Here is a 20,791-nt window from a genome sequence, read left to right on the forward strand (position 1 = left end):
CCAAACGAACTACAGGTTTCTGCATTTGGTCTGTGGGTGAAAATTAGTAATTAAAGTAATAAAAAAAAAAAACAGTAGTTAAACACCTCAGTTTAAAGCTGGTTAAACACTCATGTTTGTAAGCATGCAATTAACCAACCCTGTCACCCATAGTAATGATGAACCTTAATTAAGATATATTGTGGATTTAACTGTGATTTGCTGAAATGTCTAGTAAACGAGTCTAAAAGCAAGATGATGCGACTAGAATTTGTATTTGTTGTTAAGCCCTGTGTCGCACAGCGTCAACACAGCAACAGGAAGAGGTGCATGTCTCCTAAAAAACCATCCATGCTGCTAATAATAGTGCTATAAATAGCTTTGCTGAAAGAGTCAAACAAACAGCATTTTTGTTTTATAGTCATTGAAGAGGGCCTGTCGGTTTTGTACTTGTACATCGTCATCGTATTCATCGTAACTCCCGTCAAATTTTAACTGTGTAACTAGGAATTAACAATAAGGCTAAAATATTATGTGGCGTTGTTATAAGAATAATATAACAGAAATGCAACCATGTACCAAATACTTTGTTTAAAATATATTGTTAATTTGTGCTGTTTTTCTTTCCATGACGATTGTATTGATAATGACACAAATCATCAATGGACCCTAAAACCGTTTTTTGCCTTCTAACAGTTGTCATGGATGATGAAGACGGCAGGTGCCTTCTAGATGTAATTTGGTAAGTCATTGATGACGCGGTGCAAGATCAGTTTTATATTTAGCAAACAGTTTATTTCATCTCGTCTTTCTACCTTTGTGAATCACATTGTTTTTTTTCCTGCAGTGACCCAGAAGCTCTCAATGACTTTCTTCATGGATCTGAGACCCATGTGAGTATGAAAGAAGATGCATATGTCAGCCTCGTGATTGGTAGTTACAAAAAACAGGTTTGTAAGTGAAGTGAAACGGAGACTTTTTAGTTGGGGCTTGCGTGACTTGAGTCACTTTTAGATTTCACCTTGATGCACTCTGAATCCCACATCCCTCACTGCTGTCATTTATTTATTTGTTTTATTTTACTGCTTCCTTTGCTTAATGGTTGTCTTTGCTTTTTGATTGCACTATTTATGGTTTCAGCCTGCCTTCCCCTTTTATTAGGCTAAACTCACAAAATGAGAAATGCTAATACTAACGCTTCCCAACTCTGTGTTATTCCTATCATTTTGCCCCTCTGTCGCTTACCTTTTCCCTGGTTCTTCACAATCTGGGTTTTTTTCTGGACTGTTTTCTGTCCTTTCCTTGCCCTCCTCCTCTGTTTGATGGTCTGTATGTTTCTCTGTCCTGGTGGCTTTTGCCTGCTGGTTTGGGTGCCTTTGGGTTCTGTCTGTCCTATCCTGGGTGGGTGTGTCTGTAGTTGGACACTGACGACCTTTTGGATGGTTCGAGTGACCCCTCCAGCTCGTTCTTCTCTACCACTGGGGTGAGTAAAATCCCCCTATCCTCTTCCTTCCCCTTCCTATCCATCTATGTGGCATGCATTTCCAAATATCCCCTTTCCACTAACATATCTACACTCTATAAGCTTTGATTTGCCGCAATGTGACAAGAGGTTTTCGTGGGTTTTCATGTCTGCATTTCTGTGTTACACCCCTCACCAGCACATCTAGTCATCAAAATTCATCCATCACCTTATTTCACTTATTTCCTTCCAAGGGCCATGTTCCAGAGGTCCAGCCTGCAGTCCAGCTGTCGGCCAGTGAGCCGACAGGCCTGCCTAGAGTCAGTGTCGACCTGGACTTCCTGGAGGATGAAGACATCTTGGGAGGATCCCCAGGTGGAGAAGGTGGGAGCAATGGCATTGGGACAAATCACGAACCATGTGACATCCTGCAGCAGAGCTTGGCTGAAGCCAACATCACAGAGCAAAGCCTTCAGGAGGCAGAGGCTGAGCTGGACCTGGGCTCCTTTGGAATTCCAGGTCTTACGCAGGTGGTTCAGACGCTGCCTGATGCCAGCCTTCCTGGGGCTGGAGGCGCTGCTGTTGGTGTAGGCATAGGCGTTGGTGTTGGGGGAGCAGCAGCAATTTTCCCAGGGTCTGCCCCCAGCAACACAACCACTCCCCCCAATGCTACAGCTGATATGCTGGGGTCAGTGCTTGCCCAGCAGGGCCTCCAACTCCAACCCCAGGTCATGAACAAGGCCATTAGTGTTCAGCCATTTATGCAGCCCATGGGCCTAGGAAATGTGACGCTTCAACCCATTTCAAGTCTCCAAGCTCTTCCTAATGGGAGCCAGTCTGGACATTTGGGTATTGGACAGATTCAGGTTGTGGGTCAGCCTACAGTCATGACTATCAATCAGTCTGGGCAGCCAATCCTGGCAAAAGCCATGGGTGGTTACCAGCTGCATCAGCCTGGGCCAGAGGTATCAGGTGCTGGTTCTCAGGCGGGGCTCGGAGGCTCAGGGGGTGGACTTCTGATCCAAAGCAACAAAGGCGCTTTGGGATCTCCAGCTTTAAATGGACCGGCTGTTTGTGTCAGCAGCACAAACAGCAGCAGTGGTGTTACAATGACTGCTTCTGCTGGGCTCGTGGGCTTTGGCAGTACTTCTCTAAGTTCAGGAATTGGACCCCAGACACAAACACAAGGCCAAATCATGCAGAACGTGATCATCCAACGCACACCAACACCCATTCAGCCTAAACCCCCTCAGGGGGGAGCCATCCAACCGAAACTCTTCAAACAGCAGCAACAGCAGCAGCAGTCCCAGCCAGCACCCCAAACCCTGCAAAACGATGCTCACAAGGCTCTAGGGCTGCAACAAATTCCGGTTTCTACTGCTCAGAATGTAGCCTTCTTGACAGGAAAGCCAGGCTCTAACGTTGTCCTGAGTACTCAAGCCACAACACAAGGCCCTCAGTTTCAACAAACCCTATTCAAACAACAAGCAGCACAACCATCTGGCAAGCCCCTCAGTGTACACTTGTTAAACCAACAAGGCAGCATCGTTATTCCCTCTCAGACAGTTCTGCAAGGTCAGAATCACCAGTTTCTCCTGCCACAACTTCAAGCAGGTGGGCAGATCCTGACCCAGCACCCCGGGGGCCACATCATAACTAGTCAGGGTCCTGGTGGACAGCTCATTGCTAACCAGATTTTAACTACAAACCAGAACATCAACTTGGGTCAGGTGCTGACTTCACAGGGTCACCCTGGAGCACACATCCTCTCTGGACCCATTCAGCTCCAGCCTGGCCAGATGGGCACACCCACCCTTTTTCAGATGCCTGTCTCACTGGCCCAGAGTCAAAGCCAGACACAGACTCATTCTGTCTCAGGTCATGCCCAGACAGTCATACAGGGCATGCCAATCCAGAACTCCCTGACCATGCTTAGTCAAGTGGAGGGGCTGAGCCCCGCAGTCAGCCTCCAGCCAGCTCTACAACCCCAGCCAGGTGGTGTCCCCAGCAGCAACAGCACAGGAGCAGCAACCATGGCTCAAGGCCAGCCTGGAGAGTGTGTTACTGTGCTGGGCAGCTCCACAGACCAGGCTGCTCATCCAGCTCAGCAGCACGTACCACAGTCCTCTATCCTGGCCATGCAACCGGCTTTGTCTGTGTCCACGGCTGCCACAGTACCCACCTCTTCTCCGTCCATGTCTGTGTCCACCTCTTCCTCTGTCACAGCAGTGGGGCTGGTCCCCCCTCAGGCTCAGCACAGTCCAGGGAGGTTACTGTTTACCAACCAGGGCTCCAGTATGATCCTGAGCCAGGAGTCTCTGCAGATGTTCCTGCAACAGGTCAGTGTTCCACTATTTGCATGTTTGCTTTGATTGTGTAAAGTTAACATTGTCTTAAAAATAAATAACATGCACGGAGTGATATGTTGGTCTGACCTCTTTGGTTTACTATTTTACTCCCCCTTCCCTCCAATCCCCTTCCTCCTTCCCTCCCTCGTCCTGAAATGGTAAATATACTCCTATCAGGAGCAGCGCCACCAAACAGAGAATGAGTCAACCCCCTCTGTGGGCGTACCAGCGTCTGTAATCGTCAGCAGCAACAGCATCACTGCTCCGGCCCCCGCTGTCCATGACAGCCAATTAACTGACTCATGGGTGGGTCAGAGCCACAGCCCTTCCCCTGGCCCCTCCCACATGACAGCAGTGGTAAAGCAGGTAGAAATGCCCCTTTATGTCAAGCCCCACCCACTTGTTGCTGCTGCTGCCGCCACAATGTCAGGGAATCTTACCTTTCCCCATCACTGCTCTGTCCTTCTCTTCTGCATTAGTCATTGCTTCCATGCCTCTCACAGTCGCTATGCTATTCCTAAGCTCAAAAATCACTCACTCGCTTGCAGCTTCTGTGTGTTTCTTACATGACTTCTTTATATGTAAAGGCATGATCATTCCAGTTGTCCATATGTATTGTATGTCATCCACTATCCTATTTTAATAATAAGCTGTATGCACCTCTAGGGAATATGGGTCTGGCAATTAAGTGCCAGTTCTTTTTTTAACTTGATCTAATTGTTTAACTAATTTGGTATGTTTTCCATCCATTCTACTGAATGTATATTGCAACAGGATACAAAAAAACATGCTCATGCTTTAACAGAGGAGCTACCAAGGTGCCGAGAGCACCTTGTTCCCGTCTTTACTAACATTCTTCTCACTCAAATTCAATCAACTCACCTTCATCTACTACATTACTGACCAACAACTGATCAATCAACCCACACCTCTCCACCTTGTACCTCTCACATAGACTCTTGTGTGCTTAAAGTGCCACCACCCCTTGTAACCCCTACTCTGACCAGTGTAATGACCCCCCCCCCCCCCAAATGATAATTACATGCTTCCCTGACCCCAGTCCCTGAAGTCTTCAGATCACCCTCTACTTCACCATCACAGGCCCGCAGATCTTGACTTCTTGCTTTTGTGAACTGTTTTTCTTTTTGGCTCGCAAAATGATCATTGCTCCCTTTTTTTTATGTCTAATCTTCCTCAAATGCTAGAACAAATCAGTGGGTTCTACTACTTTCACCAAGCAGCTACTAGATTTTAAAGTCTAACACTTTGCTTTTTGATTGTGTGGTGTTGTTTTATCCATGTTTGTAATTTTGTCTTCGGGTTGGGCGATAAATCCTCATTTTTGTGTCATGGTTTTCAGTGGAATTGTGATAACAATTATCATGTTATTATTTAGCTGTTTCACAAATTAATAGTTCCAAGAAAAGTGCGCTTAAAGGAACTGTTCACCCAAAAATGAACATTTAGTTTTTATCTTACACACTCACCATGTCGGTGGAAAGTCTGGTGAACTTTCACAGTCCGCAAAACATTTCTGGAGCTTGCAGCATTCTCCTGAAGTTACAGAGGACGTTTTAAAACTAAAGAAAAAATACGCTTTTTAACTGTGAAGCTGCAGAAATGTTTTATGGAGTACGAAACTTAACCTGACTTAAATCAGCATGGGCGTAAACTGTTCCTTTAAACTCCACCAAAAGATTGTTCCGATTGTTATGTACTGATTGTTATCTGATACAGCCTTATCGCCCAGCCCTAATAGTAACTATTGTCAAATCTCGAACCTTGTACAAAAATCATATTTACTATATACTGTGTGCATGCATATCTTAGAGTGTATGTTTTTTGTGCTTGATGTCCTGATTTCCTTGTGAATCAAAATGTTGTTGCATTCTTGAGTCAAATCAGGATTTCAGTGTGATTTCAGTGTAATGTGATTCCCCTTCTTCAGGTACCCTCCAGTGGACACAAACAGACCCTGAAGATCCAGGGCATGTCCCCCTCACCGACCTTGACCACTCACCCGGCAGCGCCCCCAGTGGCGGTCAGCCCCCAGCCTTCCCACTCCCCTCTCACTCTGAGCCAGCAGATCCAGTCGCCACACCAACAACAACAGTCTCATCCTCCCTCTCAGCCTCAGCCACAGTCTCAAACTCCCTCCCGCTCATGCACACCCTCATCTCATCCTCCGCTTTTCATTGTCCATAACCAAATAGCAGAGTCCCCCCAGCCAGCTCCACAGGGCCAGACGCAGCCCCAGCAGACACACATTCAAGTTCAGCTTCAGCCTCAGCTTCAGCCTCAGCCTCGACCGGCCTCTCAGCCTGCCCCTTATCAGCAAGACATGCCTCCTATGTCACAGTCACCCAAGCCTCCTCCCGCACCACCTGCACAGCACCAGTTTACTTCTCCTCCTGTGAGCACATCTGCTGCCACTGTCGTCAAAGCCCAGGTTCCCATCCAGGGCCTGACAGCAGAGCAGCAGCACCACCTGCAATTAGTAGGAGCGCAAATTCAGACGCTGTCAGGCATCACCCAGCCCTCACCTCAGCAGAAACAGCTGCTGGATAAACTGCACCAGGTACTGTCCCTGCTCACCACATACTTCACTTGATGCAACTTCTTTTAATGTTATTTGCATGCAGTTTGAGGTCTTTTAACACTGTTCTAGAGACATAAGGCCAGAATTTTAGTTAAAGCATTCAAAAAGGAAGTAATATAATGAGTTATTTCAAAAACACATTTATGTTTTAGGTTAGATTAGCATGTTAACCAGTCTCATCATACCACTCCTCTTAAAACACACTTTTCAGGCTCAGTGTAAACAAAATAAAACTCACCAGTCTGTCTTTCCACAGTCACCTCTAGTTTGGTGTAAATAAATCCTTAATTTACAGAGTAAGGTATGAGCCCCCTGCTGATGTTTGACTCTGTGTTGCTCCTTCGCACTTGAAGCCTTTCCTGTCTACAAATTAAGACATTTAAATGCATCATATCCAGCTGGGGATTGGATTGGCGATCAACTTATTTGTACAGATCTGAGGCCAAGTACACTTCAGGAAGCCAGTTTGTGTAAGAACACTGTACTGATGTGTTTTCAGGTCCAGCAGAACATCCTGCTCCAGGCCAAGCAGTCCGCTCAGCCTCAGCCTCAGCCTCAACCTCAACCTCAGCCGCAAGCGACCAGTCAGTTCAGCTCCCAGCAAGATGTGCCTGTTGATAAAGTGGTTCTTGCATCATCGGTCAGCACCGGCACACCTGCTCAGCTTCCCTCAGTGCTGCAGCCGACGTCAGTGCTCGTCAAAACTCCGGCTACAGGTTAGACGCAGTGTGCTGTGTACCGTGGTGATGAGAAACAGAAGGACCCTGAACACTCCGTGAAGTATTTCCCATGTAACGATTTGTTTCCTCTTGTTTTAGCATCAAGTGACTTACAGGTATTCTCAGGAGCCCAAGGGCCAGCTGGAGCAATGGTGACTCAGACTGTCACTCCTGCCAGCCTTACCCAGCCTGCACAGGTGGGTAAAATCACAAAGCCTGGAATATTCCATTCATTGTGGTTATTATGGATTGTGTAGCTGTTATCTATATTTTCCCACCATTCAATAATGAAAGTAATCTAAACTATGTTCCTTTTGAAGTATTTTGTCAGCGTCTAACCTTCCTGATTGTCCCCAAAGGTTCAGCCAAAGCCAGGGGTGATCAGCTCAGTTGGAGGGATGACTCTGGGGAAAGGTGGGATGCAGATACAGGTATTGGCTCAAATGCCTGCTCCACAGCCCCCAGCTCCAGTACAAACTCAGGTAAAGGAGTGTCCTAAAAAATCACCACTTAATATTTAATCTTCAGGTTGAATCTGTCTGAATCACACGTTTGTTCACATTACAGACAACAATGAAGATGCCTTTCAGTGCAGAGCCCAGCAAAGAAGCCAGGTATGTGCTGCATGGTTTTCATAATGACTTATTTAAACTGTCCCATAATGACATTTTTTAAAAACACATTCTGTCTTTATACACAACCTATTGCAGTATGCTAGAACAGCTGAGGAAACAGCAGGGTTCAGTGCTTCACCCAAACTACAGTGCTCCTTTCCACTCATTTGAGGACACACTGCACAGACTGCTGCCTTACCATCTCTACCAGGGAACTGCCAACTCTTCTCAAGACTATCAGAGAGGTAACAAACTCTTTCATCTGAAGTAGATACAAAATACAGTTACGTGCCCTTTTTTTAAAAAATGTCACTATATCCGTGAACATGTTTCGTTCTCTTGTGCACAGTGGATGATGAATTTGAGAAGGTGTCCTGCCATCTGCTTAAAAGAACCCAGGCCATGTTGGATAAATATCGCCACCTGCTCTTCACAGAGTCAAAAGTAAGTTTATAAATCAGCATTCTCAGTATACGCCTTCTCGTCATCTTTTGTGTCATGAATTGATCTTGAACTGATGGAATTTGGTGTTTGAACCTGAGCAGAGACTGGGCCCCTCGGCAGAGATGGTGATGATTGACCGGATGTTCATTCAGGAGGAGAAGGTCGCACTGAGTCAGGACAGGATTTTGGCCAAGGAGAGACCAGGTAATCCACCACTCTCTGTGGTCATTGATCAGTGTTTCCAACACATAGACTTTACTTGGGTGGGCTGCCAATGTATATTATATGAAAAGTAGAAAAGAAACAATATGTAGGCAAACTTCAAAGTGATTCAACTTGTCGTTCCCACCGGCACAGGTACGGTACATGGTTTTGTGATTGTCTTGAAAAAGATTAGGTGTATGCCTGATGAATAATTCAGTACATTTCATTGCAGAGGAGTTTGTGGCAAACGTGCGCTTGTTGGAGAGTGTAGTTTCATCCCAAGAGAAATCATCTTCTGCTGAGCAGACCCCGGTGAGTGGAGGTGTAGCTGTTGCTGTCCCTGCTCCCACACCTGCAGCTCCTGCCCCAGCGCCTCTTCCAAACATCACCCCAAACCCTCCTCCAGGACCTACCCCAGCTCTGGCTCCGACTCAAGCTCCGGCTCCAGCTCCAGTTCCAGCTCCAGCTCCAGTTCAAGCTCCAGCCCCAGCTCCAGCTCCAGCTCCAGCACCTCCCACCACCCCTTTTCCTCCTACCAGACTAGTAATAAAGCAGGGTGGAGGCGGAGCCTCTGTGTCTTGGTCCAGCAGCTGTGCCCCTCCACCTCCAGCTGGAGCGAGCAGGGTGGTGCCCGAACCCACCAGCCAGAGCACCTCCTTCAGTCGTGCTCCTGCAGCATCCTCCTCTTTCTCCTCTTCGTCCTCCAACTCGCAAGCTGCTGACGATGACGATGCTCTCCCACAGAGAACCAGCAAACCGCCTATGAAGACTTACGAGGCTCGCAGGAGAATTGGCTTGAAGCTGAAGATCAAGCAAGATCAAACGGGGTTCAGTAAGGTAGTCCACAACACTGCCTTAGATCCAGTGCACACACCTCAACTTCAGCAGAGCAGCCAGTCCACATCTCAGCCTCAGACGCAGCCTCACTTAGAAGCTGCTGTAACGCACCCAAAGTCCCACCCTTCATCGACTCCTCCTACTACAGTCATCAGAACTCAGTCCCCCGTATGTACTGTTTCTTCTGCCTCATCAGTCACCACGGCAACCACTCGGTGTAACCCACCGCTGAGAGGTAATGTTCCCCCCAATGCAGCTCCATCTTCCTCTACCTCTTCCTCTCATAGTTGGTCATCATCCACCACCTCCACCTCCTCCTCCTCCTCCTCCACTCAAATGAATGGGACATTAGATCACCATGAAGTAGGTGGGGTCAAACACAATTCTGCCTCCACTGCCACCCCCTCACAGACAACCTGCCGCCTCCCCCTTCGAAAAACCTACCGGGAAAACATTAGTCCCCGGGTCAGACCTGGTGTCCCAGGGGGAGGAGACGAAAGTTTGGCCTACCCCAGACCTACACCCTCACCCCCCAGGCACGAGGCCTCATCTCCTCCCTCAGAGCGGACAGTGATAGCCAGTGTGAAGGTGGAGAAAAGAGGCAGGGAGGCCTCGCATGCGCACACGGAGTCGAGCCACGAAAGTGGCCGTTTAGTGAGTGCAATGCAGGGGCTGGACGAAATGGACGAGGTGTTTAACCGTGGTATCAAAACCGCACAACACCATCATCTCCCGCAGCTCCTCGACAGGGAAGGTGCGAAGGAGAGAGGGGAGGAGCACACAGACCAAGAGACAGATGTAAGTAAATACAAGCGGGCGAGTGGGAAAAATAGACATAGGGCAGGTGGAACATTCAGAATGGACCAGCATGCCCCTGGGCCTCCCTCTCCAGAGTCCTCCTTTACACGAGACTCTTTGCTTCCTGCCAAACGCTGTAAGTCAGACTCCCCCGACATGGATAACGCCAGCTTCTCAAGCGGCAGCCCTCCGGACGACTCTCTGAATGAGCACCTGCAGTGCGCCATCGACAGCATCCTGAACCTGCAGCAGGAGCCCTCTGCCCGCGGGCACCACATTAAAGGGGGCAACAGCAGATCTCACCAACACCAAAGCCAGCGCCCAGGGGGCTCGGCAGCCTCATCCCACAGACCCTCAGTCCCACCTTCCTCCTCTGCTTCCTCGTCCTCCTCCTTGGCCCAGCACCCTCAGGTTGGTGGCCGCGGCCACAATGGCAGCCTGGTTCCCCAGACTCAAAGCAGATAACAGCCCCTCAGCCCCAGGCCGGACTGATAAGGAGGGGACTAAGAGACAGATTTGGAGGCAGGGGAAGGGGGGGGCACTGTGAAAACATCAGTACATCACTGTACTACTCTGCCAAGCTGTGTTGGCTTTGTTTGTCCATTTGAATTGTCCAGACATTTCTTTGTCATGTACCGCCTGATGTAGACCCTGAAACTGTGGTCAAAGGTAAAATGTGTCTTTGAGAAGTGCAGACTTGAAGGTTCCTGGCATTTTGTATGTCAGCCAAGGCTCGAGGTTGCTGTTCTCGATTTCTTTCTCTCTCTTTTTTTTCACTTTTGCTCTTTTCTCTTTCTCATTCGGTGTTCATACATTCCTGAAGTGTGGCCTGAGCACCAGTCTCTGTCCACAGCAGTTTAAACGGTGTCCCTAATGAGCATCAGGCAGCTCGAATAAACAGTTCAAGTCGACAACTTCATTCAACTCGGTTGCCAGAAACTGAGAGCAGAAGGAGAATACAACCAGGGTCATACTGTAAAACATTATGAAATACATACATGGTCTTCCTTTATCAGCCAAATTTGATTCTCTAAGATAATGCTGCCGACAGACACAAACAGCACACGTTAAAACGATCGTCCATCTTTCGTATTTTGAGTTAATTTCCTTAGATATGAAATAAACCTGAAGGCTCAGTTTCCCTGCTCACAACACAACTGCTGCTTACACTTCATATCATGCATTTTCAAGTAAATTATGTTCAGAAAATGATTTAGAACAATATTGTTGTTTTCCTGTCGACTGCTCTCGGGTACTGTCAAGATGTAAATGAAATATTTAAGGAAATTCAGTTGGTTTTTTTTCTGCTTCTGATGTCAGATGATTCTCCAGGTTCTTGTTTTGTAGAACACACCTCCACACACACACACACACATACACACACACACACACACACACACACACACACACACACACACACACCTGCCCTTCTGTTGCTTATGATGCTATGTTAGGACTTTATGCATTTCAGTCAGCAGGGGGCAGGCCAGTTTTAACTGTTGATTTTCTGTGTTCTCCGTCTGTTTGCGTCATCTTTCTGCCACTGTATCTCTGCCTCCCGTGTGTGTTTTCTTTGTTTTTTTTTTTTTAAAGCCTGGTGGACAATTCAAACACAAACAGAGCACAAGCGTTGAAATGGAAAAAAAGGAACAATAATAATGTACAAAAAGACCGTAAGAGAATTTGAAGTATAGTATTACAGATTAATTTTGTATTGTATTTATTGTGTATAATGACACTTTTTAAAAAGAAATGTACATTTAGTAAAACTGTAAATTAAACCTTGCTTCTTTTATGAAATGTTGCAGGTCTTCTAGTCATTTGTCCGGCGTTTTTAAACGGTGTTTTCAGATCTTCAGGGTGCATTCCTTTGGATGACTAACGATGACTGAGTAGTACTGTATGATAGTCAGGAGGGGATGGCGGTAATAAAGGCAGTGATGAAGTGTGTTCCCTATCAGACAGCCAGCAGGGGGGGTGTGGAGGTGGAAAAGTGGAGCTGGTTCAGAGGCTTCATCGCCTGGAAGGTTCACAGAGTTTGGGAGGAGCTAGAGAGTTTAGACTAATGAGGGGAAAAACTGTCACATCTGTAAACCCTTGACATGTTACAGTAAGTGAAGTGGGAAAGACAAACAATAGAAAAACATGGAGGAGGAAGCAGCACGAGGCTTGTATTAATCATTCAAAATATGCAAAGTAGACTGAAGTTATGTCATGTTTAAAAAAAAAACAACTAAAAACTGAAAAAAAACGACTCCACCCCAATTATTTATTCACAACCTCCCTCCTCCAGGTCCACGCCCTCTGACCACAGCTCATCCCTGCCCTGAGCAGTGTGAGTGCTGCCCATAGTATTGCCAGGCATCCCTAAAAGAGGAGGTGCATTAAACTCGGGAGCGGTGTGTATCAGTGTTTGCCTTATCCCCGTTCAGCAAGCAGAGTGAGGATCCAATGCCAGGTCTGGAGCTCATCTGAAATGCATTAAACCCTGGAGAAGAACGATCCTCTGTAATCTGCGTTGGCGCTCCGCTGAGGGTTCCTATTTGCTGTCAGAGGTACACCCATGCATGTAGCAGCAGCTCCTCCAAGAGACTGAACTGTTTTTGTCTCCTCAAGTCAAAATATTTTCCGTGCTCCAGAGGGCAAGACTGGAGGGAGGGAGAGATCAAGGTGCTTGAAGAAGTCTTCATAAGAACGTGGTAAATACTCCCTCTTTTAAACTTTAAATGTGGCTATAATGATCAGATTGTCTTGTAACTTTTACTCAAGTATATGTTGCCAGATTGTGATACAGTGGGGGAATCTGAGCCTTGATTGTATTTAATGAGTGCAAAGATCACAATTTAGATCCAGAGTGAATGAAATGGGAACTTTTTTCAAACTGATTTTTAACATTTGTTTTTACCGTTTCATCATTCGGATATTAAAGAATGACTCTCCTTGTTGCTCCTGCATGTTACATTTCTTGTTCTGATTCCAAAACGCGGTTGCAATTGTGGCACACAAAACCCACAAGGCATTTTCCACCATCTTTTACGCCTTAGAAACTGATCCCAGAGCCTTAACCAAACCTTTGGTTCTCAGCGGAAGCCCTTAAAGAGACTTTTACTCGTACATCTCGGCTGGCACTGAACTTTTGCATGTAACGGCGGGCAAATTACACTTAATGTCTCTGCTGTAGATCTCCAGGGTTCGCCATTTTGACAAGAACTCTTTCCACACTGGTCTTGTGACATGTCAGGACAGTGTTGCCTATTCCCCCCCTGGGGCAGATAATTTTTTTTTTTCTTAATCCTCGTTTAAATGGGATTTGCAATAAAGAGGCTCTACGCAGACGAGTTAACGTCTGCTGACATGTCCCACCTTTATGCCCTTGTGTCAGTCTACTTCTTATAATGACTTGTAGACTCAACTTCCCAATCCAGTGTTTCTAGAGAAAAAAAGATTGTTCCTGAGGGGTTAAATTTGTTTTTCCATATATAGATGACCCTCTAAGAGGTCTTTTCCTTACATGAACAATTGAGCACGTATTTCATGTTCCACTGAGAGGAACCGCAGAGGATAAAAAGGAATGTCTTACTCATTTCACTGCAGAGAAATTAGCCGTGCCTGTGCAAACCCTGACGCAGGGCAGGGTTCGCAAGTTTTCCAGCGTGAACACCAACTTTTTCCAGGCTTGAACTGACAATGCTTGGCAGACTCCTGGCGGGCTGAAGCTTTCCCCAGATTCCACATCCTTACTTCATCATTTTTGCAATCTGGATTAATCTCTCTCTTTTTTTTGAAAATTGGATTAACCTCTTTTTTGTCTCCATTCATGTCCATATCTCAGGGGTAAACGTTATCAGTGTGGCGACTGTATTCAGAGGACTTCAAACGTAACATCAGCCGTATCATTTCCCTCGACGTGTGCAGAGGAGGCTTCAAGGACAAGAGAGCAGCGTTCACGTAAATACAGGAAACATCTGAAAGCTTTCCGAGGTTCAGCAACAGGAAAGACGGCACCAAACAAACGGACACTGGTTTTTATAAGAAGCTCCCTATCTTGCTGTTAGTCAATCAAAATGTCTCGTTGGGGGCGAAAAAATGTGAAAAAGGCACCTGAGGTGATCCGCACTGTGACAGAAGGGCTCAAGTCCCTGTATCGTAAGAAGCTGCTGCCTCTGGAGCAGTTCTATGGTTTCCATGACTTCCACTCTCCCAGTCTGGAGGATGCAGACTTTGATAACAAGCCCATGGTGCTGGTGGTGGGACAGTACTCCACTGGAAAGACAACTTTCATCAAGTAAGACATTACAGCTCTGCATCAAACATGTGTACACTGTTAGATTGTATGTGATTGCTGAGTTTAGCACTGAGAGAAATCTAAGAGTGTGTGTGTGTGGCCGACAGGTATCTGCTGGAGCAGGATATCCCTGGAAGCAGGATAGGACCTGAACCCACCACCGACTGCTTCACTGCCATCATGCATGGGGAGGTGGAGGGAGTAATCCCCGGGAACGCCCTTATTGTAGACCCCAACAAGCCGTTCCGCAAACTCAATCCGTTTGGAAACACCTTCCTCAACAGGTGAGAAGAGTTTATTTATTCACAGTGTTGTGTAATGGTTCCACTGAGGGAGCCAGATGCAGATGAAATAGACGGGACTATGTGAGAGAGGGAATGCAGGGAAGAAGAGATAGCAGAACGTTTTTTAGTTCACAGGAATTTCAAGTCCCTGTGCCAAATTTCAGAGAGGGGAGGCCCTTTCCTTATTTGTGGAAAAAACGGAGAAAGGGAGCGATATCGCCCGAGACAGTGATGAAAGCTAATGTACTCAGACAGGATCTGCAGTGTACGCAAGTTCAAAGTGGAAGTCAGAGGGCTCCACGGCCCCTCCGGGCAAAGACAAACAAGTGAAGTCACAGACATTGTGGGGCTTAGGGAACCTGTAAGAGAAACATTCAAGTTCTTTCCTCCGCTCTGTTTACTGTCCGGGCTGCCAGATTTCTGTGTACGATTTTCCACTGATGTAAACCAAGAAAGAAGTCAAATGTTTTACAATAAAGTTCTGTTAGCTGCTGGAAACATGGACACGCAGCCCCGACGTGATAGGAACTGACAGTACCACTGTTCCTGGGGCTCCGATGTGAAGTTTCTGGTGCCAATTTTCCAGCAGAGTCCCTCTGCAGGGTGTGTTCGCGAACGTAGTTGCGTCTCTCCTCTTGCCTCGACTTCCTGTTCTCGGAACCGGTGGGCTCGTTAAGCTCATAAACTACAGGAAGTGGTGTTGTTGTTCTAAGCCACACATCGTTAGCGGGCCTTATTGTTTGATTCTGGCAGTAGTGGTCATTTTCCCTCAGGAAGCCCACAGCGACGAGAGGCCAGCTTGTACACAATGGCCGTCAGCAGGAGGGGTTGGGGGGTGTGGAGAGGGTAGTTTCCAATCTGCCTCTTAGATCACATTGGCTTCTTTGATAAGAGTTAACCATTTTTCACGCGCTTCAGATTCTTTCCTTGTACGCAAACAATGCTTCAAACACAGCTGACCTGTGTGAACTCATCAGTCGTTTATCTGACTTTTCTCGTGTCTGCCGATAAAATAAAAACAGATTCCAGTGCGCTCAGATGCCCAACCAGGTCCTGGAGAGTATCAGCATTATTGACACACCGGGAATCCTGTCCGGTGCTAAGCAGAGGGTGAGCCGAGGTGAGAGAAGCAACAAAGGTAAGGAGAGGGCATGGGGGGGCCTGCAGAGACACACATCCCTGAACGTCGTCGCCCTCACAAACTCATCTCCCTGGCACGCCTGGCTAACTCATGGGACCAATTTGCTCTGTCACAATAACACTTGGCAGCAGAGCAAGAGCAAAATTCATTGAGGAGACTGAGCAGCCATAAAAAACCATGATCAGGAACAGACATGGTACAAACTCTGTCAGCACATCATGAGGAATGTACTGTTGGGGAATAACAAACATCATCTCACAATAGTTTTTCACTTTGCCATCCATCCACGCTTTAAGTAACCCATTATTACTCAAATCAATCTGCATGAGCAAACTAACAAGTTTAAAAAGATGTAAATCGTCTGCATCCAAACGATGATAGACGTATGTCCTCACTCACAGCTGGTGATATACTGCAGATATTTTGGTTTTATCACTGAGGTTTAGAAACATCTGTCTGTGCGATTTCTGTAATTACCCCAATACAACGGAGGTGAAAGGAATGTTGTTTGTGGTGCTCACGCCACTGAGTACTCACATTTTAAATGACCAGCACTGACAGCTCTTCACAGAGTGTTCCAGTTTCTGTGAAAAAAAACCAAACTATTTCTTAAAAGTAACACGGAGAAGTTTTTGGGTTATCTGAGGTCATTTCTTCAGAAAGTGCTGCGAGCACCACAAACAGTAAAACGCTGAAAGAAACTTTCAGAGATGGACATCTGATAACGTTATCAACATGACTCTATGAAGCGTATGTGATATGGTTTTTTTTTTTAAAATCATTTGGATGAGATGACCAGCATGAACGATGTTTTCCGGCTGATGAAGAAATAGTCAAAACATTCAAATCAGTTTTGTGAAACTATCTTGCATAAATTCAGCCCTGGTGTGCAGCTGTGGTGGGTGTGAGCTGTGCTGTCAAAAGTACCCAAAATTAAGAAAAAAATAAAGATATTGCGCCAAAATATTACTTTGGTAAAAGCGATGTCACCCATACGAGTAGTTCTTGAGTAAAAGTCTCTGTAAGGTATCTGAAAGTACGACCAAAAGCAAATTATACATATATTTACTGAACACTATGGGTCGACTGATTATTGGTCTGGAAAATTATTTGATCTGATATTCAGCGTTTTTATGATTATATTAATCTCTGATGCAGTGTGCAATCTGTAAAGTAACTAACAACTGAATAAAGTAGAATAAAAGAATAAAGTAGCAGAGAAAACTTAAGAACAGTACTTCGGTAAATAAACTTCACTGGAGGTGTGAAGGGTTTGTGTCTGTGTTGACCTTCTACCCTCTCCTGCTCTTTTTTTATCGAGTGCATTCTGCTCGTGTAGGTTCATGAACATCTGAGTTATTCATCCCTTTTTTTTCGATCCAACCAGGCTACGACTTCCCTGCTGTGCTGCGCTGGTTTGCAGAGCGCGTGGACCGCATCATCCTGCTGTTTGATGCCCACAAACTGGAGATATCGGACGAGTTCTCCGAGGCCATTGGCGCTCTGAAAGGCAACGAGGACAAGCTGCGAGTGGTGCTCAACAAGGCCGACATGGTGGGCACCCAGCAGCTGATGCGAGTGTACGGTGCACTCATGTGGTCCCTGGGGAAAGTGTTCAACACCCCGGAGGTTCTGCGCGTCTACATTGGCTCCTTCTGGTCAGAGCCGCTGATGGTCGGAGACAACCGGAAGCTGTTTGAGCTGGAGGAGGAGGATCTGTTCGCCGACATCCAAAACCTTCCCCGCAATGCAGCTTTACGCAAACTCAACGACCTGGTGAAGAGGGCGCGTCTGGTTAGGGTGGGTGTTTTTTGGCATGTTAACAGGTTGAAATTACTGCACTTTAATCATGTTTGCAGTGTGTTTAAAATCTTTGCTATGCTACTCACGAATCCCAGGTCCATGCCCACATCATCAGCTACCTGAAGCAGGAGATGCCTTCTGTGTTCAGGAAGGACAATAAAAAGAAGAATCTGATCTACCAGCTGCCGGTTATTTTCTCCAAGATCCAGCTGCAGTACAACATTTCGGCTGGAGACTTCCCAGATTGTACCAAGATGCAGGTTAGTCTGAGGATGTTTGTTTCACTGCTACACACATCTGGATGGTAATTATGTAGAGACTGCCCTGTAACTATCACATACGGACCCACACATTTTCCTCATTCCCTTTCTAAAGGAGCAACTGATGGTTCACGATTTCACCAAGTTCAAAACCTTGAAGCCTCATCTGATGACAGCCCTGGACGAGCTGCTCTCCGCTGACATTGCCAAGCTGATGCCCCTCCTGCGGCAGGAGGAGCTGGAGGCAGGCGATCAACCAGGCGTGCAGGGCGGCGCCTTCCTTGGGACGCGTGCCGGACCCTTCAATGAGGGCGACCCCTTTGCCGAGGAGAACGGAGAGGGATGCGAGGAGGAGGAGGATTGGGTGGTGACCAAAGACAAGCCCAAATACGATGAAATCTTCTATAACCTCGCGCCCAATGAGGGGAAACTGAGCGGCACAAAGGCGAAGGACTGGATGGTGAGCTCGCGCCTGCCCAACTCGGTGCTGGGTCGCATCTGGAAGCTGTCGGATCTGGACCATGATGGCATGCTGGATGACGAAGAGTTCGCCCTGGCCAGCCACTTGATTGAGGTCAAGCTGGAGGGTCATGGTCTACCCCCTGAGCTCCCCGCACGTCTGATCCCGCCGTCCAAACGCAGGCAGAAGGGCTCTGATGCATAGACTCCCTGGTGCTGAGAGACTCTTCTCTATTAAACTTATGCTACTGTTTGTATTTGCTCTTGTTTTCCCTCCAGACCCCCGTCAAAGCGTCGTTGATTTTAATCCCGCACAATCGAATATACTGTTTTAAAGTCAATCGTTTAGACTATAAGGCTTACTGCTAAAGATTGCGTATTAAAAAAAAAAAAAAGTCACGCGGGTCTGGTTGCTATCTTCCCTTTGGCTTCTCAAATTTAGCTTTCTATGACAAGCGTCAAAAATATATCTACCTGTGTTCGCTGAGCAGAAAGAAAATAAAAGACTGGCAAGCAGTATTCAGCATTTATTTCACGGAATACAGAGCAAAATGCGTCTGTGTTAAATTCTCTAATTTCAACATTCCTTCGGTGACTAGATCGAGTGGCACAGTATTTATCCAGGTGATAATTTTCAAGTCTAGTCAGTAAAATGAAGGTTATCATCTACACTTTTTTTTTTCAGACTTGTATCGCTCAAATTCTTACTTTATTGCGTTTTAAACTCAAACTGGCGGCACAGCTTTAATAACCTGAATGCATTTTCACTTCACACTTTTACACGACACAACTGTGCATACACTTTATATATATATATTTTTTTTTTGTAACTATTGCTGTTGTTTTGTCTGTGCAGGAGCGAGACATCAGCCTTATAAAAAAGAACAAGATACTGGGATGAACTTTTCAACTAGACTGAATGATTGATATATTACTGACTACTGTACACGGCTCCACCAACTGTATGTTGACTATTATCATAACCAAATAAAATCTCCTGACTGTGACTCACTCTGGCCTCCCTTTTGTAAGTAAAGCTCAGAGGAGTTAGTGAACTTCGAGAGATTCAAAAATGTTGACAGTCTAACATAAAGCACATGAACTAACAATTGAGTGCGTCTAATCGGGCACTCTTTTAACAAGATTTCCTTCTCTATCAAGCTCCCTCGGTCTCCCGGTGACAGACCACATAAACAGTGAGTCACACTCTCCCCTGCCAAGTCCCCATACCACCATTTTCCAAGTCTCTCTCCCCTGATTCCCACCATCTGAAGCCTTCTCTCTGACACACACACACTCACATTTAGATACAGTCACTCCCCTTCATCCCTGTTAAATTCTTCATTCACCCTCTCACTAAGCATGCCTGTAAGTATTTCTGGGCTTTCTCCTGTGTGTAAACTATGCGGTATAAGCACAAATATGCGTGCTGTGTAAAGCCGTGTGCGTCTCACATAAGGCTTTTAAGGTTCGCAGAAGAAGGGGTGGCCCTCTCCCGCCTCCCTATTCCACTCCTCCATGGAAAGAAACACAAATGAGAAACAGAGGCAGTGCAGCCCTTTCCTCCCTGCTCTCTGGCTTACAGTGACTCACATATGAAGAATGCGGTGGGTTGGCCCAAGAGTTATTAATATCTCCTTTCCTAGGGTCCGCTAAGTTTCCTAAGGCTCAAGCACAGGATCTAGACACTGTACCTTTATGAAGAACTTTACAACATCCCCCTATTTGGAGAATTCTGGACATAGATCTGCAGCAGACCACACCCTCCGCTGTGTGTTTCTGTTGAGAGAGAAAGGGGGAGGTTTTATGTGAAAGAAGTTAAGTTAGGTGACAAAATTCACTCAATAGAGCTGAAATCTTATCGGTTTTCTGATTGAGAGTTATCCTCAGCTGTCTTCTTCTGGCACTGCCATTTAAGAGGGTAGAGTAAAAAATCCCCATAGCAGTTTGAACAATGCCTGCCTGTTACATAATTAGGCTACGCTGAGTCATAAACCATCTCAAACATTTGTGAAGCTACACAGCGCTGCCACGGCGAGATGAGGTGAACACCCAAAGCTACAGCAGAGGATCCCCACCAACATCAGACATCCCCAACAACGAAGCTTACTCAGTGGAACTGGGGTCTCCGTATACGTCACTCAGTGTTTATACATGGGGAATTCCTCACTGGCAAAAAACTGCCATGGACGAAAAACTGAGGTCATCAACTCTGGAGAGGGGTGACATCTGGTGGAGACACGCTTCCTGGCAACCGCACACTGAAAGTGTACACAGCGGTGTCCAACTGTAGATGGCAGACTGGAGGCAGCAGCCGTGCACATGTGTATTAAAAAAAGTTACAGGTTGCGGTGATTGTCCCTCCTGCACATACTGGCCCTGAGGTGACTTCCAAAGTCAAACTTTTGTGCAAAACTGCATTTTAATGTTCTGCCAAATCAAATAAGGAGGCTGTCTTAGACTGCTGAGGTGCAAAGTTGTTCAGCTGAGGGCTGGGCGATAAACATCTAATAACACAATATGTTTTTATCAAATACCTTGAAATCAATATAGCA

At 46.4% G+C, this 20,791-nt stretch overlaps 3 protein-coding genes across 8 annotated transcripts in view; 2 read left to right on the plus strand and 1 right to left on the minus strand.

Moving 5' to 3' along the window:
• b3gnt2l (UDP-GlcNAc:betaGal beta-1,3-N-acetylglucosaminyltransferase 2, like) overlaps window positions 1-1,766 on the minus strand; it is a 16,459-nt gene extending 14,693 nt beyond the window's left edge. The window contains exon 1 of the mRNA XM_030398843.1: window positions 1,671-1,766. The gene's annotated coding sequence lies outside the window, so the exon portion shown is untranslated. The remainder of the gene's footprint in view (window positions 1-1,670) is intronic.
• Window positions 1-11,804, plus strand: part of bicra (BRD4 interacting chromatin remodeling complex associated protein) — a 13,178-nt gene extending 1,374 nt beyond the window's left edge. For 2 of the 5 annotated variants that reach the window (XM_030398752.1, XM_030398760.1), the window contains exons 2-15: window positions 676-721; window positions 827-872; window positions 1,397-1,462; window positions 1,696-3,780; window positions 3,967-4,155; window positions 5,738-6,367; window positions 6,888-7,104; window positions 7,207-7,304; window positions 7,467-7,589; window positions 7,675-7,721; window positions 7,818-7,966; window positions 8,071-8,165; window positions 8,264-8,369; window positions 8,602-11,804. In XM_030398752.1, coding sequence (XP_030254612.1) covers window positions 681-721; window positions 827-872; window positions 1,397-1,462; window positions 1,696-3,780; window positions 3,967-4,155; window positions 5,738-6,367; window positions 6,888-7,104; window positions 7,207-7,304; window positions 7,467-7,589; window positions 7,675-7,721; window positions 7,818-7,966; window positions 8,071-8,165; window positions 8,264-8,369; window positions 8,602-10,469 — 5,760 coding nt within the window. In that variant the 5' untranslated portion in view covers window positions 676-680 and the 3' untranslated portion in view covers window positions 10,470-11,804. The remainder of the gene's footprint in view (window positions 1-675; window positions 722-826; window positions 873-1,396; window positions 1,463-1,695; window positions 3,781-3,966; window positions 4,156-5,737; window positions 6,368-6,887; window positions 7,105-7,206; window positions 7,305-7,466; window positions 7,590-7,674; window positions 7,722-7,817; window positions 7,967-8,070; window positions 8,166-8,263; window positions 8,370-8,601) is intronic. The other 3 variants (XM_030398767.1, XM_030398781.1, XM_030398776.1) reach the window with 3 other exon arrangements.
• Window positions 11,805-12,328: 524 nt separating this feature from the next.
• On the plus strand, window positions 12,329-19,243 carry ehd2b (EH-domain containing 2b). Of its 2 annotated transcripts, none has more exons than XM_030398794.1 (7): window positions 12,329-12,703; window positions 13,837-14,289; window positions 14,397-14,573; window positions 15,596-15,711; window positions 17,102-17,514; window positions 17,613-17,777; window positions 17,893-19,243. In XM_030398794.1, the coding sequence occupies exons 2-7, from the start codon at window positions 14,069-14,071 to the stop codon at window positions 18,439-18,441; spliced, it is 1,641 nt and encodes a 546-aa protein (XP_030254654.1). In that variant the 5' UTR covers window positions 12,329-12,703; window positions 13,837-14,068; the 3' UTR covers window positions 18,442-19,243. The 2 variants fall into 2 exon arrangements, with proteins under 2 accessions (XP_030254654.1, XP_030254664.1); XM_030398804.1 differs by having other exon boundaries at window positions 15,596-15,693.
• Window positions 19,244-20,791: the final 1,548 nt, after the last annotated feature.

The sequence above is a fragment of the Sparus aurata genome, chromosome 2 (assembly GCF_900880675.1).
Source record: "Sparus aurata chromosome 2, fSpaAur1.1, whole genome shotgun sequence".
In the NCBI taxonomy this organism is placed as follows: domain Eukaryota; kingdom Metazoa; phylum Chordata; class Actinopteri; order Spariformes; family Sparidae; genus Sparus; species Sparus aurata.

Excerpts from the sequence above, each read along its gene's own strand:
- ehd2b (XM_030398794.1), top strand. The coding sequence starts at position 14,069 with ATGTCTCGTTGGGGGCGAAAAAATGTGAAAAAGGCACCTGAGGTGATC. Across the intron at positions 17,515-17,612 it reads AGAGGGCGCGTCTGGTTAGG|GTCCATGCCCACATCATCAG; the intron begins GTGGGTGTTTTT and ends CACGAATCCCAG. Across the intron at positions 17,778-17,892 it reads CAGATTGTACCAAGATGCAG|GAGCAACTGATGGTTCACGA; the intron begins GTTAGTCTGAGG and ends CCCTTTCTAAAG.